General features: G+C 51.9%; 8 protein-coding genes across 8 annotated transcripts; 5 read left to right on the forward strand and 3 right to left on the reverse strand.

Moving 5' to 3' along the window:
* The first annotated feature begins 47 nt into the window (after nt 1–47).
* On the forward strand, nt 48–1,599 carry HMPREF1120_04849 (40S ribosomal protein S23). The gene is made up of 3 exons (XM_009158996.1): nt 48–197; nt 386–649; nt 788–1,599. Exons 2-3 carry the CDS (start codon nt 388–390, stop codon nt 964–966), a joined length of 441 nt encoding a protein of 146 aa, XP_009157244.1. The 5' UTR covers nt 48–197; nt 386–387; the 3' UTR covers nt 967–1,599.
* On the reverse strand, nt 1,568–3,127 carry HMPREF1120_04850 (choline-phosphate cytidylyltransferase; the record flags this gene model as incomplete). Its single annotated transcript, XM_009158997.1, has 3 exons — nt 1,568–1,771; nt 1,830–2,592; nt 2,649–3,127. 3 exons carry the CDS (start codon nt 3,125–3,127, stop codon nt 1,568–1,570), a joined length of 1,446 nt encoding a protein of 481 aa, XP_009157245.1.
* Nucleotides 3,128–3,359: 232 nt separating this feature from the next.
* On the forward strand, nt 3,360–4,247 carry HMPREF1120_04851 (uncharacterized protein). The gene is made up of 2 exons (XM_009158998.1): nt 3,360–3,559; nt 3,697–4,247. The coding sequence occupies exons 1-2, from the start codon at nt 3,432–3,434 to the stop codon at nt 3,869–3,871; spliced, it is 303 nt and encodes a 100-aa protein (XP_009157246.1). The 5' UTR covers nt 3,360–3,431; the 3' UTR covers nt 3,872–4,247.
* HMPREF1120_04852 (protein phosphatase) lies at nt 4,069–5,871 on the reverse strand (the record flags this gene model as incomplete). The annotated part of the gene is made up of 7 exons (XM_009158999.1): nt 4,069–4,457; nt 4,510–4,770; nt 4,821–5,027; nt 5,082–5,166; nt 5,219–5,292; nt 5,344–5,662; nt 5,836–5,871. 7 exons carry the CDS (start codon nt 5,869–5,871, stop codon nt 4,069–4,071), a joined length of 1,371 nt encoding a protein of 456 aa, XP_009157247.1.
* Nucleotides 5,872–6,398: 527 nt separating this feature from the next.
* HMPREF1120_04853 (uncharacterized protein) lies at nt 6,399–10,185 on the reverse strand. The gene is made up of 2 exons (XM_009159000.1): nt 9,637–10,185; nt 6,399–9,414 (listed from the first exon to the last, which is right to left on the reverse strand). The coding sequence occupies exon 2, from the start codon at nt 7,902–7,904 to the stop codon at nt 6,510–6,512; it is 1,395 nt and encodes a 464-aa protein (XP_009157248.1). The 5' UTR covers nt 7,905–9,414; nt 9,637–10,185; the 3' UTR covers nt 6,399–6,509.
* HMPREF1120_04854 (uncharacterized protein) lies at nt 8,922–11,990 on the forward strand. The gene is made up of 5 exons (XM_009159001.1): nt 8,922–9,417; nt 9,472–9,549; nt 9,597–10,963; nt 11,021–11,524; nt 11,589–11,990. The coding sequence occupies exons 3-5, from the start codon at nt 10,847–10,849 to the stop codon at nt 11,808–11,810; spliced, it is 843 nt and encodes a 280-aa protein (XP_009157249.1). The 5' UTR covers nt 8,922–9,417; nt 9,472–9,549; nt 9,597–10,846; the 3' UTR covers nt 11,811–11,990.
* Nucleotides 11,991–12,906: 916 nt separating this feature from the next.
* On the forward strand, nt 12,907–14,076 carry HMPREF1120_04855 (mannitol-1-phosphate 5-dehydrogenase; the record flags this gene model as incomplete). Its single annotated transcript, XM_009159002.1, has 1 exon — nt 12,907–14,076. The coding sequence occupies one exon, from the start codon at nt 12,907–12,909 to the stop codon at nt 14,074–14,076; it is 1,170 nt and encodes a 389-aa protein (XP_009157250.1).
* A 942-nt stretch (nt 14,077–15,018) lies between these two features.
* HMPREF1120_04856 (3-oxoacyl-[acyl-carrier protein] reductase) lies at nt 15,019–16,216 on the forward strand (the record flags this gene model as incomplete). Its single annotated transcript, XM_009159003.1, has 3 exons — nt 15,019–15,073; nt 15,165–15,737; nt 15,864–16,216. 3 exons carry the CDS (start codon nt 15,019–15,021, stop codon nt 16,214–16,216), a joined length of 981 nt encoding a protein of 326 aa, XP_009157251.1.
* Between the last annotated feature and the right edge of the window lie 527 nt (nt 16,217–16,743).

Genomic DNA, 16,743 nt, shown 5'->3' on the forward strand with positions numbered 1-16,743 from the left:
GCCATGATTGAGCCAAACACGAATGTCACGGGACCAGCTTTTGCCTCCAACACTCTTGGCAGCCACACTGAGAGTTTGCGAATCCATCTCATCTCCCACTCGGCCTGCGCAAATTATCGACAACGACCTTCAACCCGGCGTCAACCCTTTCCTTCGACCCTTTCCTTCATTCCAGCATCTGCTTGTCACAGTAGCCAGTACGTACCGCACCTCTCCCATCGAGTCCATCTTCTCTGTCACAGAACAATTCGAGTTTCTCGTGGTTTCACGCGAGGGCGGTTCGTTGTCGTTGGCGGCGCACTGCACGAATTTGCCCACTCGCCCACCAGGAACATATCACAAGCTCTTGTTTGACTCAAATTCTGACTCTCTACTTCTTCTCCAGAAATGACGAACAGAGGCAAGCCCCGCGGTTTGAACGCCGCCCGCAAGCTCGTCGCCGCCCGAAAGGAAGGTCGTTGGGCCGATTTGCACTACAAGAAGCGTCTCCTCGGAACCGCCTACAAGTCGTCGCCATTCGGTGGCTCCTCCCACGCCAAGGGAATCGTGCTTGAGAAAGTCGGTGTCGAGGCCAAACAACCCAACTCCGCCATCCGAAAATGTGTCAGAGTGCAATTGATCAAGAACGGAAAGAAGGTCACTGCTTTCGGTATGTTCTGGACCCTAAAAAAAAGATGAACCTTTTCAGAGCATCAATGCTGGAATGTGCTACGTCGCCAGACCTCTTCAGGCCTGTTCTCTTGAAGAAGAATAAAAAGGCATTTACTGACAAATTTCTTTCTGGTAGTCCCCAACGACGGTTGCTTGAACTTTGTGGACGAGAACGACGAAGTCCTCCTTGCTGGTTTCGGTCGTAAGGGCAAGGCCAAGGGTGATATTCCCGGTGTGCGATTCAAGGTCGTCAAGGTCTCCGGTGTCGGTTTGACTGCTTTGTGGAAGGAGAAGAAGGAGAAGCCCAGATCATAGATGGTCTATGAGTGGATCATGGTACGGGAGCAGAACAAGGGATGTGGACATGGGGATTACCCATGATTGGGTTCTCCATCACCGTGCATCGGACAAAGCAGGCCGCAACATAGCGGACAAAACCGAAGCATCTCGAGATGGATGACAAGGTTACGGCCACGGCCACGGCCATATTTCAAGTGCTGAAAGGGTGGCCATGGTTCGCCCTCCGAACCTTGGCTGTTTGATAGACCCTTGATGTCAGCAAGACTATGAATAAACACATGAAACAGCAACCGAGGTTTGCTAACAAGCTTCTTTGAGTTCACTGTTCAGCCCGAATAATGCGTTGCAACTATTGGTTCCATCCACGCCTGACTGAGGTCCTGCCGTGGTCAAGACTATCAAAGCTGAAGCAGGAAGTTTCCCATCCTTAGGCCAGCGCAGGTACGGTGGTGAATTCTTATTGCTCAATCTCTCAGCAAACGTGTACTTTTGATCCCATGCCCTGATGAAAACTACTCAATTATAGATGCAAAAAGGAAGCCTTGATCGGACACACATACTGGGCGGTCGGTGCTCGACAATATGGCAAGCTGGCCCGGAATACTCCCGCATAACCTCAGTGCATTACATCCATAGCATCCCGCTTTGAGTCTCCAGAGCCCGTGGCCTCATTGCTCTTTCTACCTCGACCCATTGGGGGTGTCTTAAGCTCGATGGTTTCATCTCCGAAGTTGCTGACGGGGCTTCTAGCTTCATCATCCTCACTGCCTTCGGGACTGGGTGCTTGACTATCCCGGAGCGCTCGCCTGCCACGCATCATCTGGGCCAAAGGTCAGTATAAGTGCTGCATATTCGGCATGGCATGGATTACTACTCACCCATGACTTGACTCCTCCGATCAACCCCAAGCTGTAGCCAGCTGCAAAGTCTTCACTTCGGCTGAATCGCCCAGGAGACTCACTCCGCTTCTCGGCGCTGCCGGGAACCTCCAGGTGTTTCAGATGGTCGACAGCACTAGCGGCGCTTGGGCTCCTAAGGCCATCACTGAGCTGTCTATTAAACGGAGCTGGGCTTGCTGGTCTTGAGCTGGCGTTCTGCCAAAACTGTCGGAGATCGCGTCCAATCTCTCCGCCAGCGGTGCTCCAATTCGTCTTGATGCTGTCTCTGAGTTCTTGCACGTGCCTTTTGATGTCCAGCTCATTCTTCTTGAGCCAGCTGACATTTAGCTCTTGGCGGCTGGTTCCTCGCTTCAGTTGGCGGGCAATATATTTTTCGTAGTCGCGGACGATCTTGGTGATGATTCCTGTTGTGGAAACTCCTTCTGTCCTCTGCGTCACAAGAAATTTGCCGGCCTTCTTGATGGGAGCATAAATGTCGTCTCCTTCGTCTGCACCATAGGGTTCATCGTCGTGGGCCACATAGTCGATCTGATGTTTCTCGAGGAACTCGGCTGTGACAATCCACGGGCAGTTTGGGAGGACTTCGTCCACCCACCTGCAATGACGGACAGTTTCTGCTCTTTCTGCCCCAGTGAGCACCGTCAGGCCTTTCCGTTTGTGGGTTTCTGCGTCGCCCGTGACTCCGACAATAAGGTAAGTGTTGGGAAATGCCGTTTTGGCTTGTTCCAGTTGGCGCATGTGTCTTCTGCACGTTAGACCTGCTCGGGCAACTGAGAGGATAGGTATAGATTAACTCACCCAAGGTGGAATAAGTCGAATACACCGTCAGCATAAACCCGGACGGGTCTCCCGATAGGTGGAGGGTTGGTCTTGTAGCCTCCTACGGGGTCCCTCAGGCCGGCCTTCGGCGGCTCTGGCATAGTATCACCTCCAATAACACGGGCCTTCGTCACCGAGCTCGGGATACTCATGTGCTGTTTCGTGGTGTCCTCCTCGACCCCTTGTTCTTCCTCGTGTCCCTCGCCATTGGTTCCCGTGGCTTTTGCTCCTGATCGAGTACGGGCCCGCTTGTTAGGCGGCACGTTGTTGTCGACCGAGTTGCTAGAAGTATGTTTGCGTGTTCGAGTGCCGTGAGAGGCGGAGGGCGACTCGGCGAGCTCTTCGCCAGATGCATCCCGGGAGGAGGGCTGCTGTAGTTGGGCCGCTGCAGATTGGAGCTGTTCTGAAGCGGTTGTCCGCTTTCGTTTTGCCGAGCTCGAAGACGATGGAGAGGACATTGTGGAATTGGTGAGACTTCACACCACCCGTGAACTGCTACTCAAAACTCTACGATGGATATAGGGGCGGCCGGTGGGAGTGAGCAGTCAGCTACTACTAGTACACAGTAGCATCAGAGGAGGACTCGGAGCGGACAACAAGCGAGTCTAACGCTGCCAAGCTTTAGCAAACGCCAAAAGTGAACCTGGATTCTACGCTGGTGGAAAACAGGTTGTTCTGCCAGCAATGATGCCGTGACGCTGGCATCCAATATTACAATGTGCTGTGTCCTCCAGGTTTTCCTTGCTCGTTCGTGCTGCTTTGATGGAAGTTGGACTTCGAGTTGGTGACGGAGCTGCAGCTCTACGTCATGCTGTGGCGTCAACCTGGCAGGCACCATCCACACGTTGGCAGTTCCTTCAGCACATTGCCAGTGTACGTGGTAATACCCGGTATGGTACGATGTGCGCTGCAAATCGTCGTGATGTACTAGTAGTGGTACACAGCATCACTGATGTGCTACTAGTAGTGATCTTAATGTTCAGAGTATCACTTGCACTGTGTTCGCGCCGCTGAATATCATGCACAGACTCATCATAGCCCACTACTGCCTGCCTGTGCAAAAGCAAAAGACACAGCTCTCTCAATCCTCGACAGTGGATGCCATGGTGCTATGCCGTTGGAAGAAGGCTCCTGGAGACGCGCCTCTGCCGCACTCCTGCATGTGGTACACAAAAGAAAAACAAGCACATCGCCTTGCCTAACCCCAATTCTCTGCTGTCGCTCGACAGAATAGAAACATGGCCACGTGAGGCGGCCCGATCACCCATCTTCGACTTGCTTCTAGATGACATGCGTGCTATGACAACGTCAATCAAGAATCTCTGAAGGGCCTTGGGTCATCTTGAGTCGTGGAAATCTTCGATCCGTCCCAGTCGCGTCGCGTACCTCATCTCTTATGCTAAACGGCTGTATGGGCCGGTGTCTCGTCCGCCACCGCTTTGATCTCTACGTCTTGTCCATGCGAAGTGTCCTGTTGATCCTGTCCTTTCGACTCCTCGTTTGCTGGTTGCGGAGCAGGGGTACCTTCACGCTCACTTCGAGCCGACTCGACGTCTGAGGTATCGGGAGTGCTTTTCTTTACTTGGTTGGCCGTGTCCTTGTCTTCTTCGCTCTGGTCGAACATCTCCGCGTCGTCAGAGTCTGTCAAAACTTCAGTACCGTCCCCAAGTAGAATGATACGGCCGCCCCGCCCACCGAAACCTCTCGATCTATGATCGAGGTCGAGCTCATAATCGTCGGGGCTATCATGGTCGAATTGGTGTCGTACCCCCGGGCCACGGAATTCAGCTGTAAGTGGTCAGAACAGACTTGGCCTTAAAAGGACGGAGGTCGGACTTGCCATACTCTGGTGGTGCACATGGGCCGTCGCCTTCTGCCACACGTTTACCGACCATCTCGTACCATTCTTCCTTCGTCTTGCCATTCAGCAGGCCAATAATGATCATGGTCATGTTGTCACAGCCGACGCCGCCGGTTTCACTGTTGGAAGCGAGACAGTTGTCCATCATGTTCTCGCAGATCAAGTGCAACTCTTGCTTGGCAGCAATTCCTCTTCGAACGAATTCCACCACTGCTTGCGAGGACTGACAATCCCAGATACCTGCTAAAATTAGTGTACGGTCCTGTTAAGCGATTGATAGGAGGCGTTACCGTCACAAGCTATGACTAGAAACTCGTCGTCTTCCGAGATCTCGTGGGTGATCACATCAGGGAACGCTGTAACAATCTGCTGCTCCGGGGACAGATCGGCGCTCTTCTTGAACTCGAAGTCGCCAATAGCACGCGACAAGGCTAGATTGCCGTTGACTCGACCGAAGTCGACAAAGCCACCAGCAGCGCTTATCCGAGCCTTTTCCCCTGCATTATCGTATTAGACAAAGTGACTTGTGTCCGGATCGTGAAATACGGTACCTTCGTTCTGCGGTTTGTGGTCGAATGAAAGAGGCTTGGCTCGTCCTTTGACACCAAGCACAGTACGGGAGTCTCCAGCATTGGCCTGTGTGACGCGTCAGTTTATTTTTGGTGGAAGTGGCCAGACTTGTACTCACGACCCAGATCTTATCCTTGGAGATGATACCAACGGAGGCAGTACAACCGGAAACCTCATCTTCGTAACGGGAATCTGTAGCCTTTTAGTGTGGATCATAAGCATTGCGAACAAGCGGCTGCAAACCATTCAGAATTGCACGGTCTGTCGCAAGGAAGCCATCTTTCAGGGCCTGCTCAATGTCTCCTTTGGCAAATGCCTCTTGCTTCGCGATAATCTTGTGAACATTCTCCCCAGCAAATTGTGCCACCTTTTCTCCCCCATGTCCATCATAGACACCGAAGTAAGCTAATCTCTTGTCTGGTGCGGCCGGATGAGATGATTTGCCTTTTTCCTCAGGTTGAAGGTCGAGTACAGCGGCATGTGCGTCTTCCATGCTTATACGCCATCCTTGCATTGCCGAAAGTCCGTATATAACACAGTCATTTGCGCCATTATCGGATATCTAGAACAGAACCGTGATTGTTAGATACCGCGACACAGAATTTTGAATTGCATATCTGAGGGGCGGATGAGAAAGTGTATTGTATCTTTGAGGCTTTATCGCCACAGACCCTGCGATTACCAGCGAGCCTCGAGCGGCGCGTGTGAAATATGAAAATTGAGTGAGAGACGCACCTTTTCGACAACGGGCTCTGACAGAGTCTGACCCATGTTTACAGCTCTTTATCTTGAGAAGTGTCCGTGTGTGACGGTGTTCATACGCTCGTCGCGGGCAATATCATTAAGCTGTCAGAGGACAAGAGGTGAGCGGTGCAAAACCGGCGACAGGAGGGGTGCAGGGTTTTTAGGAGGGAATGAGAATGCACGGCTGGTGCATGCACAGGGTGATAATAGAGGTGATAATGAAGCGCGAAGGGGTGTTTATGACAGGAGAATCTTCAAGGTGTCGCGTGTGAGTGAGGATGAGAAATAGAGGTGGAAGAGGGTCATCGAGTGCAAGCGCAGGTTGTTGTTTGCTGAGAGCGGCCGGCGGACTGACTGACTGACTGCTCAGCGATAAATGACGAACAACTGAACGCCGCCCAAAGCAGCAGAACTCGACAATTCTCGCCCGGCCTGGCACAACACAAATTGCATTTCAGCCTCACTTGAACTGCAGTATATTATCACTTCGATGTCATATGATGTTCAAGTTACTACTACTCCTTCAACAGTGTTGTCCTCCAGTGTTCGAGTCGTCGGTTTCTAAAAAATCCTCATTCATAGACTACTACCAAATTACATGCCGTCCTTGCAATACGTCGATGATTGATGGCGTTCTCTTGCGCGCCTTGCAGTGTCCTTCCGCTCTAGATAAATCGAAAACTGCCCCCTTGACTGCTTTCCGTCCGCGAGAGATATGGCTCTCCCAGTCCACTCTGTCCTTGATCATCGAGTCTCTGTGGGTATAAAGACTGGTCAGATGTTGATGTACTGTCATCAGACTGCCATTCCGAGTCTTCATTCTCGTTATGTTCGCTGACCGGATGCTCGCGTTGCCATTGACCGCTGGAGGATGTGGTAGAGTCAAACTGTCTGCTGCTGGCGATGCTGGGCTTTTCTCTCAACCCTGGCATGTTTCTTATGGGAAAGTTCACAGGGCGTGTAACCCTGGAGCTGTTCCGCACAACTGGGCGGAATTCCGCCCACTTTGTCCTAAAATGCGCTTCATGGAAACAATTCTCGGCGTCGGTGATATCATCCGTTGCGCTGACTGAGAGGGTGGTTGGGGTGGCAGAATGTTCGCCCTTGTCAATCAGTGTTACCCGTGGCGGAGGTATTGCTCGCGAAGCACCTGCATTTGAAAAGCGTGCCACCCCTTCCAAACGGGCCCGCGCCCGTTCGGTGTACCATTCTTGACGACGTGTTTCAAATGATAGGAAAAAATCATGGACGCCAGGATCAGTCTGCATATATGTCGTGGCCACCGACGCCGTTATTCCCTGCCTTGACCTTTCCCTTCGCGGTGGGGGCAATGAGTCCAAACCGACAGTGTACCGCCGATGTTCGCTAGCCGAATTTGAAAGCCAGGAACCTCTCCATGAACTACCCTTCATATCAGCTTCTGAGCGTACGGAAATTCCGGCGCCATGCCCTGCGCCGCTCTTTCGCGTTGGTAGACCTGCTACTGGGTGCGGGACACTCTGCATGCCGGGCAGCAGCGAGGCTCTGTTGTGCACAACTTGGTTCAGAACGGCTGCAGACCCCAAGGAGGTTGATGCCTTCGGAAGGTTCTGAGCCGACTCTGCCCTGTCCGTATCTAGGCTGCGACTGCTTTGAGCTAGGAGGCTGTGGGCATCTTTGAATTGTTGCGAATCTTTCTGTAAGGAGGTCTCACCATCACCTGGTGCTGCATAGCCAGCCTCAGTCGTCTGCCCAACTTCCGAAAACCTCAACTTTGAATCTCGTAAGGAGCAATCTGACCAGGGCAGATCAATCTTTGGCGGGCCTGTGGGCGGCACGGGAATATCAGAGCCAGCGTACCCGCTGGTACTGGACGGCGTATTCGTCTGCCCGCTCTCTTGCTCTGGACTCCGTACACTGGATTTGACTGTGCTTAGGTCATCTGGGGTCGCACGGGCGTCCCTTGAGCGAGACCTCACCCTCCTCAGGCACACTACCAGGCATATTGCGCATATTACACCCAGAATAGAGAAAACGATGGCCAATAACATGGCTAAAACATGCCGGCTGGCTGTGCTCATGTTCTTCGCGCTTTTGAACGGGTCAGGACCCTGGCTTGTCTGGCTGGGATCAGAACCTGAGCCCGTAAGTCACCTGGATACCGTTGGAGAACTCTGTACGAAGATGTAAAGGAAAAATGCTCTTAATTTCAATGGCGCATGTCGAGCGCCACTGTGATATTCAGGTTGCTTGGGAGGAGGTCCAACGGCGGAACTTCCACTGGTATTCAAGTTGATGGCTCAATCCCTAGCCAGTCTGCAATTTTGCCCAAGTGCACCGACGGCTCAACAGACGAGAAAAAGGAACTTGTGCCTTGAACAGCCAGAATGCAGACCAATAGTTACCTGTCAAGGATAACAGGACGCAGCTTCATACCACCCTTATGATCTTCTCTGGGAAGGGAGGGGTAGGCTGGAAAGTCAAGAACGCTGCAAGGGGTAGTCACAAGAGAGAATGTGCCGCTCCGGCACCATCCATGTGGATTGTCAGGGCTGGAGAATACGGGACATTTTGATGCCATGTTTGCCTGGTGCATAGTAGTCCAGCACAGTCTCCTGAACCGCGAACTCATGCTTGGTATACAAGGCTCGTGCTCTGAAGTTCGTCTCATGCACCCATAGGTCGATTCCGCGGCACGACCAACAACGGGCACGGTCGATAATTATTTGCATCAATTGACTGCCCATCCCCTGGCGTCGGTAAGCTGGAGAGACACATATCTTGTGGAGAAGTAGGCGGTGATTCCATCTCACGCAGACGGCGTAGGCCACAACTTCTAGTCGCGATTTCTCAGATAGAACCCCGACAATCACGGACGTATTCTGTTTCGCGCAAATGGCGTCGTCGAATGGAAATACCTCGCTTGGTGCAAAATGTTTCTTCTCTATACTTCTCAGATCCGACAGGATATTTGGAACAGATGAGCGAGGAAATTTGCGAAGGTCTTGAAAGACCAGGGGACGAGCAGAACCCGCAGCTGCTGCAACGACCATTTGCTGCACTCGTGTCTTTCAATCAAGATAACTAGCCGCTGATTGCATGAGCGTAGCACCTTCAGGCCAAATAAATTGGAGCGGACGGAGAGGGAGTTGTCTGTGTTCTTGACATGCTTGGTTCCCATAAGATACCTGTACGTATGTAATGTGGTGGTCGCCTTGATTCGAACCCGGATTTACCGTCAAAGTTTCACTGTTGAACTTGAAGTCCGCGAGCGACATCGAGTCGCGTCGGGCTTGGCAGCGGAACTGCTCTGGGTTCGTCAACCTGAGGTACATTTTCCGAACCCAACATTCACCGACGCGTTCATTTGCTCTTTCCACTTTACTACCGCTTCGTGAGATGGTGGTTTGTCCGTTGTGCGACGAAGAATTATGCAGTGGCCTTTATGAGTAAAGTTAAGCGACCACCTTGTCATCTCACCAACCCAGAAAGTGGCCCTGCGGTGCAAGCTCCTATACCATGCCACCCACAGAATCGAAGCGTGAGAAAGCCAGAGAGGTGGTTGACATTCTCGAGGAAATCTCAGTCTTGCTGGTAGGACATCGTCTTATTAGTCAAGAGATCTCCAAGTGCTGATATAGTACACAGAATACTCAACTGGACAGGACACAATTGTCTCTCTGCGTGTCTCTCATCGAGAATGGTGTCAATCCCGAGGCTCTTGCAGTGAGTTGCCTGTCTGCGAGATGAAAGTCCCTGCTAACTGGGACGAGACCGCCATCAAAGAACTGAGACGGGAAACTCAACACCTACAGCAGAGATCTGGCGCGTCTGAATAGGGTCGGAAGGACCGTGCCTCGCCAACGTCCTCGCTTTTCAATGGGCATGCATAGCTACCCTTTAGCGAAGCGGTGAAAAAGTGCTTGGTAACATCATCACTACAGGATTGTTATGATAGCGCAAACGCGTTTCCTACAGCCGTTGGACATGTTCTGCATGAGGGACAAGGCCAAAAGCCCACTGCTCAGGGTGTCACTGCAAAGAGACAGTCACAGAATTCAGAGTATGTAGCGAGTCTCGGATATGATCCTCTATGAATGCTCCAACTGATCTCGTTTGCTCTGTTGTTGTCGCCAGAAAAAGAGCCATGCCTCAGTGTTTGTTGTTTGTGTTTCCTCTCAGATCACAGCAGGCCCCAGTCCTCCCTCCAGTGGGTACCTAGGTAACAATGTAGGCTAATTTGCCTTAGTCAGCTATTAGTTGCAGAACTCCTCCAACTCAAGCTGCAGGTTGTGCAGGATGCGTTCAAGTTGGGTTCAGTAGTAGGAAATGGAATGACGTAGTAGACTAGGCAACATTATTATGAAAGGGTCCTGGAACTTGGAAACCCTGAAATGAACCTGAAATACTACCAAGGTACGATCCGAAATGTGGCTGACACGCCAATGGACAAGACCCACCGCCAGCGCCGTTATAGAATCCTTGGTTCAACAACGCGTCTACTGGCCCAGAAACGCTGGAGGCTGGCCTTCAAAAAGCGCCCATGGCAGCGCTTACCACGGACGAATTGCTCGTAATTGCTCCGTTCAAAGTTGATCCAAACCATTGGTTGTGAAGGCTTACTACCAGCAATACTCTAGCAGCATACCTGCAAGAGGCAAGACACAGCTTCCAAGCCCTGTTCCCCTTGTCAAAGTGCCCAGTCAGGGACCGGAACTCAGATGCCCGTCCTCAAGCGCAACCTTCCAACCGCCCCCATTATGACCATAGAGACTCTACACCGGCGTATTCTGTCCATGTAGATCATCCAAGGTAGGTGGTAGCAGGGGAATGTTGATGCCTGTTTGTATTAATCTCCCCTTGACCGTCCACGCTGGCGACCGCGCTGCTTCTTCACAGCAAACAGCAAGTGGCATTCTTGTTGGCAGTACCTTGAGCGAAGATTTGGACCTTATCAACGAATTTATACACTTGCTGCAATTGATACCTGCGATATCTGTCATTTTTCATCTGTGCGGGCAGTATGCGGCTGTCATCCATCTTCACATTGGCTTGTGCGCTCGCCGCATTGGTACTCTCTCTTCTGTGTTTGTTCGCAGGTTCCGACAAATCTTTCTTGCAAAGTACAGATTTGTTGACGGTGAGAATACCATTATGGGATTCCTGTCTCCCGTTCTGTTTGCTAACATGAGGCAAGCTCAACATATCTCGAATCGGTCACACGAGTGTTTTCAACACTTCCGATGGCGACGGCGGTTTCTTCGACAACCTCGTCAATGACGTCGAGGGGGACCTCAACAGCCTCATAAGCGATGTAGGCTCCGATGTTGCTCAAGCGTTGAATCTGCCCGATTTCTTCAACGTCCATGTGCTGGACTTCTGCCAAGGCTCTTATGAGCCCAACGGCACGGTGCACCACGCTCGCAAGAACATCACGGAATGCTCGAATCGAACGGCTCTGTTCCACTTCGAACCCACCAAGACCATCCAAGAAAAGCTGCCCTCAGGCATCACGCTACAGGATATACATTGGTCACAAAAGATTGAGGACGCCGAGCATGCCCTGAAGATAGCCAGCATGGCAATGGTGGTGCTTTATATCATCGGCATTGTCTTTGCGGGCGTTGCTGTTCTGACGGCGATTTGGAGCATTTTGGCTGCTAGACGATTGCCGGCAATGATAAACTTCGTGATTGATATGGTGAGTATGAGAACAGCATTACGGTCGGTGAAACCACGACGCTGACTGGTGGTTGTCTTTCCAGCTGGCGTTCCTCGCCATTGGCATAGCCTCTGCCCTAGCCACGGCGATAATCGTTGAAGCTGTCGATAACATCAACAAATACGGCCGGGACATTGGCATAGCGGCATACAAAGGTTCGCGGTTCCTGGGAATGACTTGGGCAGCAGTGGCGGTTATGTTACTCGCGGCCATCTTTTCTGTCGCCCAAGTCTGCAGCGGTGGGAGCCGCAAGCGAGTCCGATAAGTTCCAGGGATAGCCTGTTTTGGTGGATAGGATTGCGCACCTGGGGTCTCCGTTGTCCTTGACAAGGTACCTGTGCGCCTCAAAGGGGCATGACGAGACTGACTTTCCACCCCAGGCCTGCCTAACTTTGTAGCCTATTGAATCTAGATAGCCCTTACCATAATCAAGCTTCCAAAACCGTTTTTGCCTCCAGGAGCGCACCTATATTAACTGCACGGCGTCCTCCTTGTTTCTGCTTTTCTTCTCTTTTCTGCAATGATGATAGCCACGATGTACTAATAATAAAGCATACCAGGCCGGAGGCCCCTGGGTCCGCCTCTCCCCATCCCCACATTCGAAGACCCCGATCATCATTTATTGGTGTGATCGTTCAAGTGGCGTTCCCCGTGACGGCTGTCGTTGGCAGTCGCCCTTTGCGGATAATTATGTTGGCGGAACCGTCGCCAAACCCGCAGCGGGTGACACAGATTGCATGTGTAATATTGAATAAATCAGCCCACTACAGTCACCTAGTGGTTGTTATATTTCGCTGCGTACCTTAGGTAGTATTTCTCGCAGTGAAGGCACTAAAATTATAGGAAATACGTAGCGAAATATAACAACCACTAGGTGGCAGTTAAGCCCGGACAGTCACTGCACCTGCGGCAGCATGACAGTGACACGCAGCCTCCCTAGCCTCCTTAGCCTCCTTAGCCCTGCCTGCGCATCCTCAAAGCACAGACAGTGACGCATGCGGGGTACAAGCTCCCGGACTTGCAGTGAAGCACCGCAAGCTTCCAAGCTACTGCAACTTGAACCGCACCTGCGCCTTGCTCCTCCACCTGCACCTGCAACTGGACTGCCAGCTGCATTCCAAACTCACATCCTGCGCGTCTTCCACGAACAACACTCTCCGATCACTCTCACTCTTCTTTGACCGCTCGATACTCTTCTTTGACCACCCTCAGTCTTCTCGACCGCTTCGCACTCTTCCTGACCACACTACCACTCATCAAGACCACTTCCTCTCAACCTAGTTCGTGGCCGCGCTTGTGCTGGCGAGTAAGCTCCGGTCCTCTCATTTGCATATCAGTACCGTCGCCTGATCCTGCCGATCATGTCTGGCACCGCTGTCCACTTTGGTGGTGGAAACATTGGTCGTGGTTTCATCGCCGAACTCTTACACGAGTCTGGATTTGAAGTCGTCTTCGTCGATGTTGTGGACGATCTCATTGATCGCATCAACAATGCCAAATCCTACAAGATCACCGAAGTCGGCGCAGATGGAGAGAAGAGCAAGGAGATTACCAACTTTCGTGCCATCAACTCCAAGTACAACATGGACGAAGTCATTAAGACCATTGCCGATGCTGACGTGGTCACCTGTGCTGTCGGTCCAAATGTCATGAAGTTCATCGCGAAGCCCATCGCCGACGGTATTGCAGCCAGAACCAAGCCAAAGCCACTTGCTGTCATTGCCTGTGAGAACATGATCAATGCCACTGATGCTCTGAAAGAGCTCATCACCGACCCAAAGAACATGAAGCCTGAGGTTCTCAAGGACCTGGACAAAAAGGCAGAGTTTGGCAATTCCGCTATTGACAGAATTGTCCCCACCCAACCTGCCGACGCAAATCTGGATGTTGTCATCGAAAGCTTTTATGAGTGGTGTGTAGAGACAACTGGTTTCAAGTCCGGCCATCCCGACATCAAGGGCATCCACTGGGTCGACGACCTCGAACCATACATTGAACGCAAGCTCTATACCGTCAACACCAGCCATGCCACTGCTGCCTACTTCGGCTACAACAAGGGCATCAAGACCATTCACGAAGCCATGGCCGATCCTGAAATCAGACAGGAAGTTCACGAGGCGTTGGAGGAGACTGCGCATCTGATCAGCGGCAAACACGACATCACTGAAGAACAACAACAGGAGTATGTCGACACCATCATCTCTCGTATCTCCAACCCTCATCTCGAAGATGTCTGCGTCCGTGTGGGCCGTGCACCCCTCCGCAAACTCAGCCGCAACGAACGCTTCATCGGTCCTGCCGCCCAATTGGCTGAACGTGGCTACGATGTCACTGCTCTGGTCCGCGGTGTCGAAATGGCTCTTCGTTTCCAGAATGTCGAAGGAGATGATGAGAGTGTGGAGCTGGCAAAGATTTTGAAGGAACTGTCAGCTGAAGATGCCACCAAGAAGATCACTGGTCTCGACCCAGATCATCCTTTGTACCCTAAGATTCTGGAGAAGGTCAAGCTGGTTCAGAGCGATACCAAGTGAATCTCCTAGCAAAATCTCCTATCACGACAAGGTACGACCGGGATGAAGACATGAACTCATGGGTTGTTTTGACGGGAGTGGAAACCAAGACAGAGGAGCTTGTAAGCATGGCTTCTGCTCTTTGATGCTGTCATGCTCGGTGGAGTTTGGCACACTCGGTGCCTTTGATTCTCCTGATGGGGTCAGAACTTAGCAATACCCATTAGGACCAAAAGAATTGCATGCTATTCAACATAACACATTATGATCTGTCCTTCAGTGCCGTGCAGTTTCTAACCTTTGTGGTCTTCAACTCATCGGTCATTAGCTGGAGACATTGTCACCACGCATACCTAGAGTATTACCCATTGTGCAACCGGCCAGGACAAGTGTACGAACTTGTGTTGTTATAGCTATTTGTCCGACGTACTGAACCCCATCTTCATTCACCTGGCTCATGGATGTAACTGTACGGCGTTACGGCGGAGTCGCGTATTGGGCTTCCGCTCCTCCAGATTCGGACCTCGTTGTATTGCCAGTAGAGAGGCCTGGTCATAAGGTGTTTAGGGGGAACCGTCGGGGACTTCTGTCTCGGCCCCGGATTTTACATTTTGACTCGTTTTGCAAGCAGGCAAACAAGGCCCCAAAGAGGAGAGTAGCACAATTCAAACAGCATCGACGTCTAGACTGACACCGCATTGCCCACCGCGATTGTTGTACCACCGATAGAAGGAGTAGGTAATGGCAGTGACAACTCGTGCCTTCCAAACCTGCCCGGCCGTTGACATACCTTCCCATCGATGAGCCACCACCACCTGCACGCAGGATACATCATATTTCTCTAGGGCAAAGCGCTGTTTCGCAGGCTCAGGCTGATGTTCTCCCTCTACCTCTTGGATTCGCCGCCAGTCCTTGCTTGTCTGAGAAACATCACTCGTTTCCTCCAAAGGAGCCATCACCATCATGTCCACAGCCCCAGACCTGTCAGCTCTTAAAGGCAAATCCGTACTGGTCACGGGTACGTAGAGCCCGTATTATCCCCCGATCTCCTTCTATGTCCAAGTCGGTTGATGCTGTGCCTGCTGACATGGTGCCCGATCCCGAGCTAGGCGGATCATCCGGCATAGGGCTGGCCATGACCAAGCGCTTCGCACACGCCGGGGCGTTCGTGACCATCGCAGACATAGCAACCGAGCAAGGCACATTGGCAGCATCAGACTTGACATCACAGGGATGCTCGGTGAACTTTGTGCGCTGCGACGTCAAGGACTTTGACTCGTGCGTTGCGGCATTCAACGCTGCGCTATGCTTCTCCCCGACCGGTAGCCTTGACGTCGTGGCCTTAATTGCTGGCGTGGCCGGCGAACCTGGAAGTCTGGTCGACCAAGTCATCCACGGACAGGCAGGCACCCGATCCGAGGGCTGCCAGGACAAAGATCCCGTTCGTCCAGCGCATTCGGGCATAGATGTGAATCTGACGGCAGTATATGAATGCACTTACCTTGCGCTATGGTATCTGAGTCTCAAGAAAGATGGCAAAGACAAGCAGGGCACTGAGCACTCGGAGGAGAAAATCGCCGGCACGAGTAAAACAAAAGAGGGAACAAAATCACTCATCCTAATCAGCTCCACGGTTGCATACACGGATGTTCCCTTGTTTTCGGACTATCAGACTTCCAAATGTGAGTTCTCTTCTTCGTTTTCTTAGTAGGCAATCAACTCGCCCGAAGACAAGATGGTCTGCCCCCGGGAAGGAGAGTCTATCATTCCCATGCTCACCGTGGTGAATGACCGGCTGACTCCCTTAGTCGGCGTCCGTGGCCTCTTCCGCGGCCTGCGCCACAGCACTCTCGAGCTCAATGTCCGCTTGAACACGCTCGCCCCATATTTCGTGCACACACCCCTTGTGACCAAATGTCTCCCTATACTCGCAGAAAAGGGCATCCTGGAAGGCAAGGGCATCACCTTCGTCAACATCGACCGCGTGGTCGACGCGGCTGTTCGCCTCGCGGTAGACGAGTCTCTGCATGGACGCTCCTTGGCCGTGGTTCCTGGGCCTCATGGCGTCATTGACCTCAAGGACGACGAGGATGGGATGTGGGCAGGCGAAGTCGTTAACGATATTCTCAAGACCAGGAGAGCCGCTGGAGACCTCATGTAGGATGAGCCGCAATAGAGGGGTGGCTACTAACTTCGACTCGGCTGTGTGCTTCAACAGAGCGCACGGGCAGCGGGGGAACAAAAACTGCGAAACTTGAGATATAAAAAAGTATTGCTTTTTCTAGACGCCAGGGATCTGTTCCACGAACAGGCTTATGCTTCCAGACTTGCATTTCGCCCACAGGTACGATAAATGCGTGGTGAGTACAAAGGGTCAAGGGGCTCAGCGCAGTAATGGTAGTGCTTTAATAAGTAGAATATATGAACCAAGATATTCCATCATACTCGTCGGGCAATTAGTAATGATACGGAGCACGAGTATCTCACCACAACCCGGGACCGACCTTTTAACTAAACATTATGATTGAAGCCTTACCGTCCATGCTGGCTGGAACTAAGGTAGACGAAGGACGGAAAACGATGTAAACCCTATGACCTACCTGGTAGGTATGCGTGTGGTCGTCTCATAACTTGCACTTTTGTCACTTTTATTTATTATACAGCACCGTGACAAAAGTCATCGTCACT

The sequence above is a fragment of the Exophiala dermatitidis genome (genome assembly GCF_000230625.1).
Source record: "Exophiala dermatitidis NIH/UT8656 unplaced genomic scaffold supercont1.4, whole genome shotgun sequence".
Classification (NCBI taxonomy): Eukaryota; Fungi; Ascomycota; class Eurotiomycetes; order Chaetothyriales; family Herpotrichiellaceae; genus Exophiala; species Exophiala dermatitidis.

What these genes read in the sequence shown, in the direction of transcription:
- HMPREF1120_04854 (XM_009159001.1), top strand. Translation starts at nt 10,847, where the DNA reads ATGCGGCTGTCATCCATCTTCACATTGGCTTGTGCGCTCGCCGCATTG. An exon ending in AAAGTACAGATTTGTTGACG is followed by an intron (nt 10,964 to 11,020) that starts GTGAGAATACCA and finishes ACATGAGGCAAG; the next exon opens with CTCAACATATCTCGAATCGG. An exon ending in TAAACTTCGTGATTGATATG is followed by an intron (nt 11,525 to 11,588) that starts GTGAGTATGAGA and finishes TTGTCTTTCCAG; the next exon opens with CTGGCGTTCCTCGCCATTGG.
- HMPREF1120_04853 (XM_009159000.1), bottom strand. Translation starts at nt 7,904, where the DNA reads ATGAGCACAGCCAGCCGGCATGTTTTAGCCATGTTATTGGCCATCGTT.
- HMPREF1120_04849 (XM_009158996.1), top strand. Translation starts at nt 388, where the DNA reads ATGACGAACAGAGGCAAGCCCCGCGGTTTGAACGCCGCCCGCAAGCTC. An exon ending in AAAGAAGGTCACTGCTTTCG is followed by an intron (nt 650 to 787) that starts GTATGTTCTGGA and finishes TCTTTCTGGTAG; the next exon opens with TCCCCAACGACGGTTGCTTG.
- HMPREF1120_04851 (XM_009158998.1), top strand. Translation starts at nt 3,432, where the DNA reads ATGGAAGTTGGACTTCGAGTTGGTGACGGAGCTGCAGCTCTACGTCAT. An exon ending in AGTGTACGTGGTAATACCCG is followed by an intron (nt 3,560 to 3,696) that starts GTATGGTACGAT and finishes TATCATGCACAG; the next exon opens with ACTCATCATAGCCCACTACT.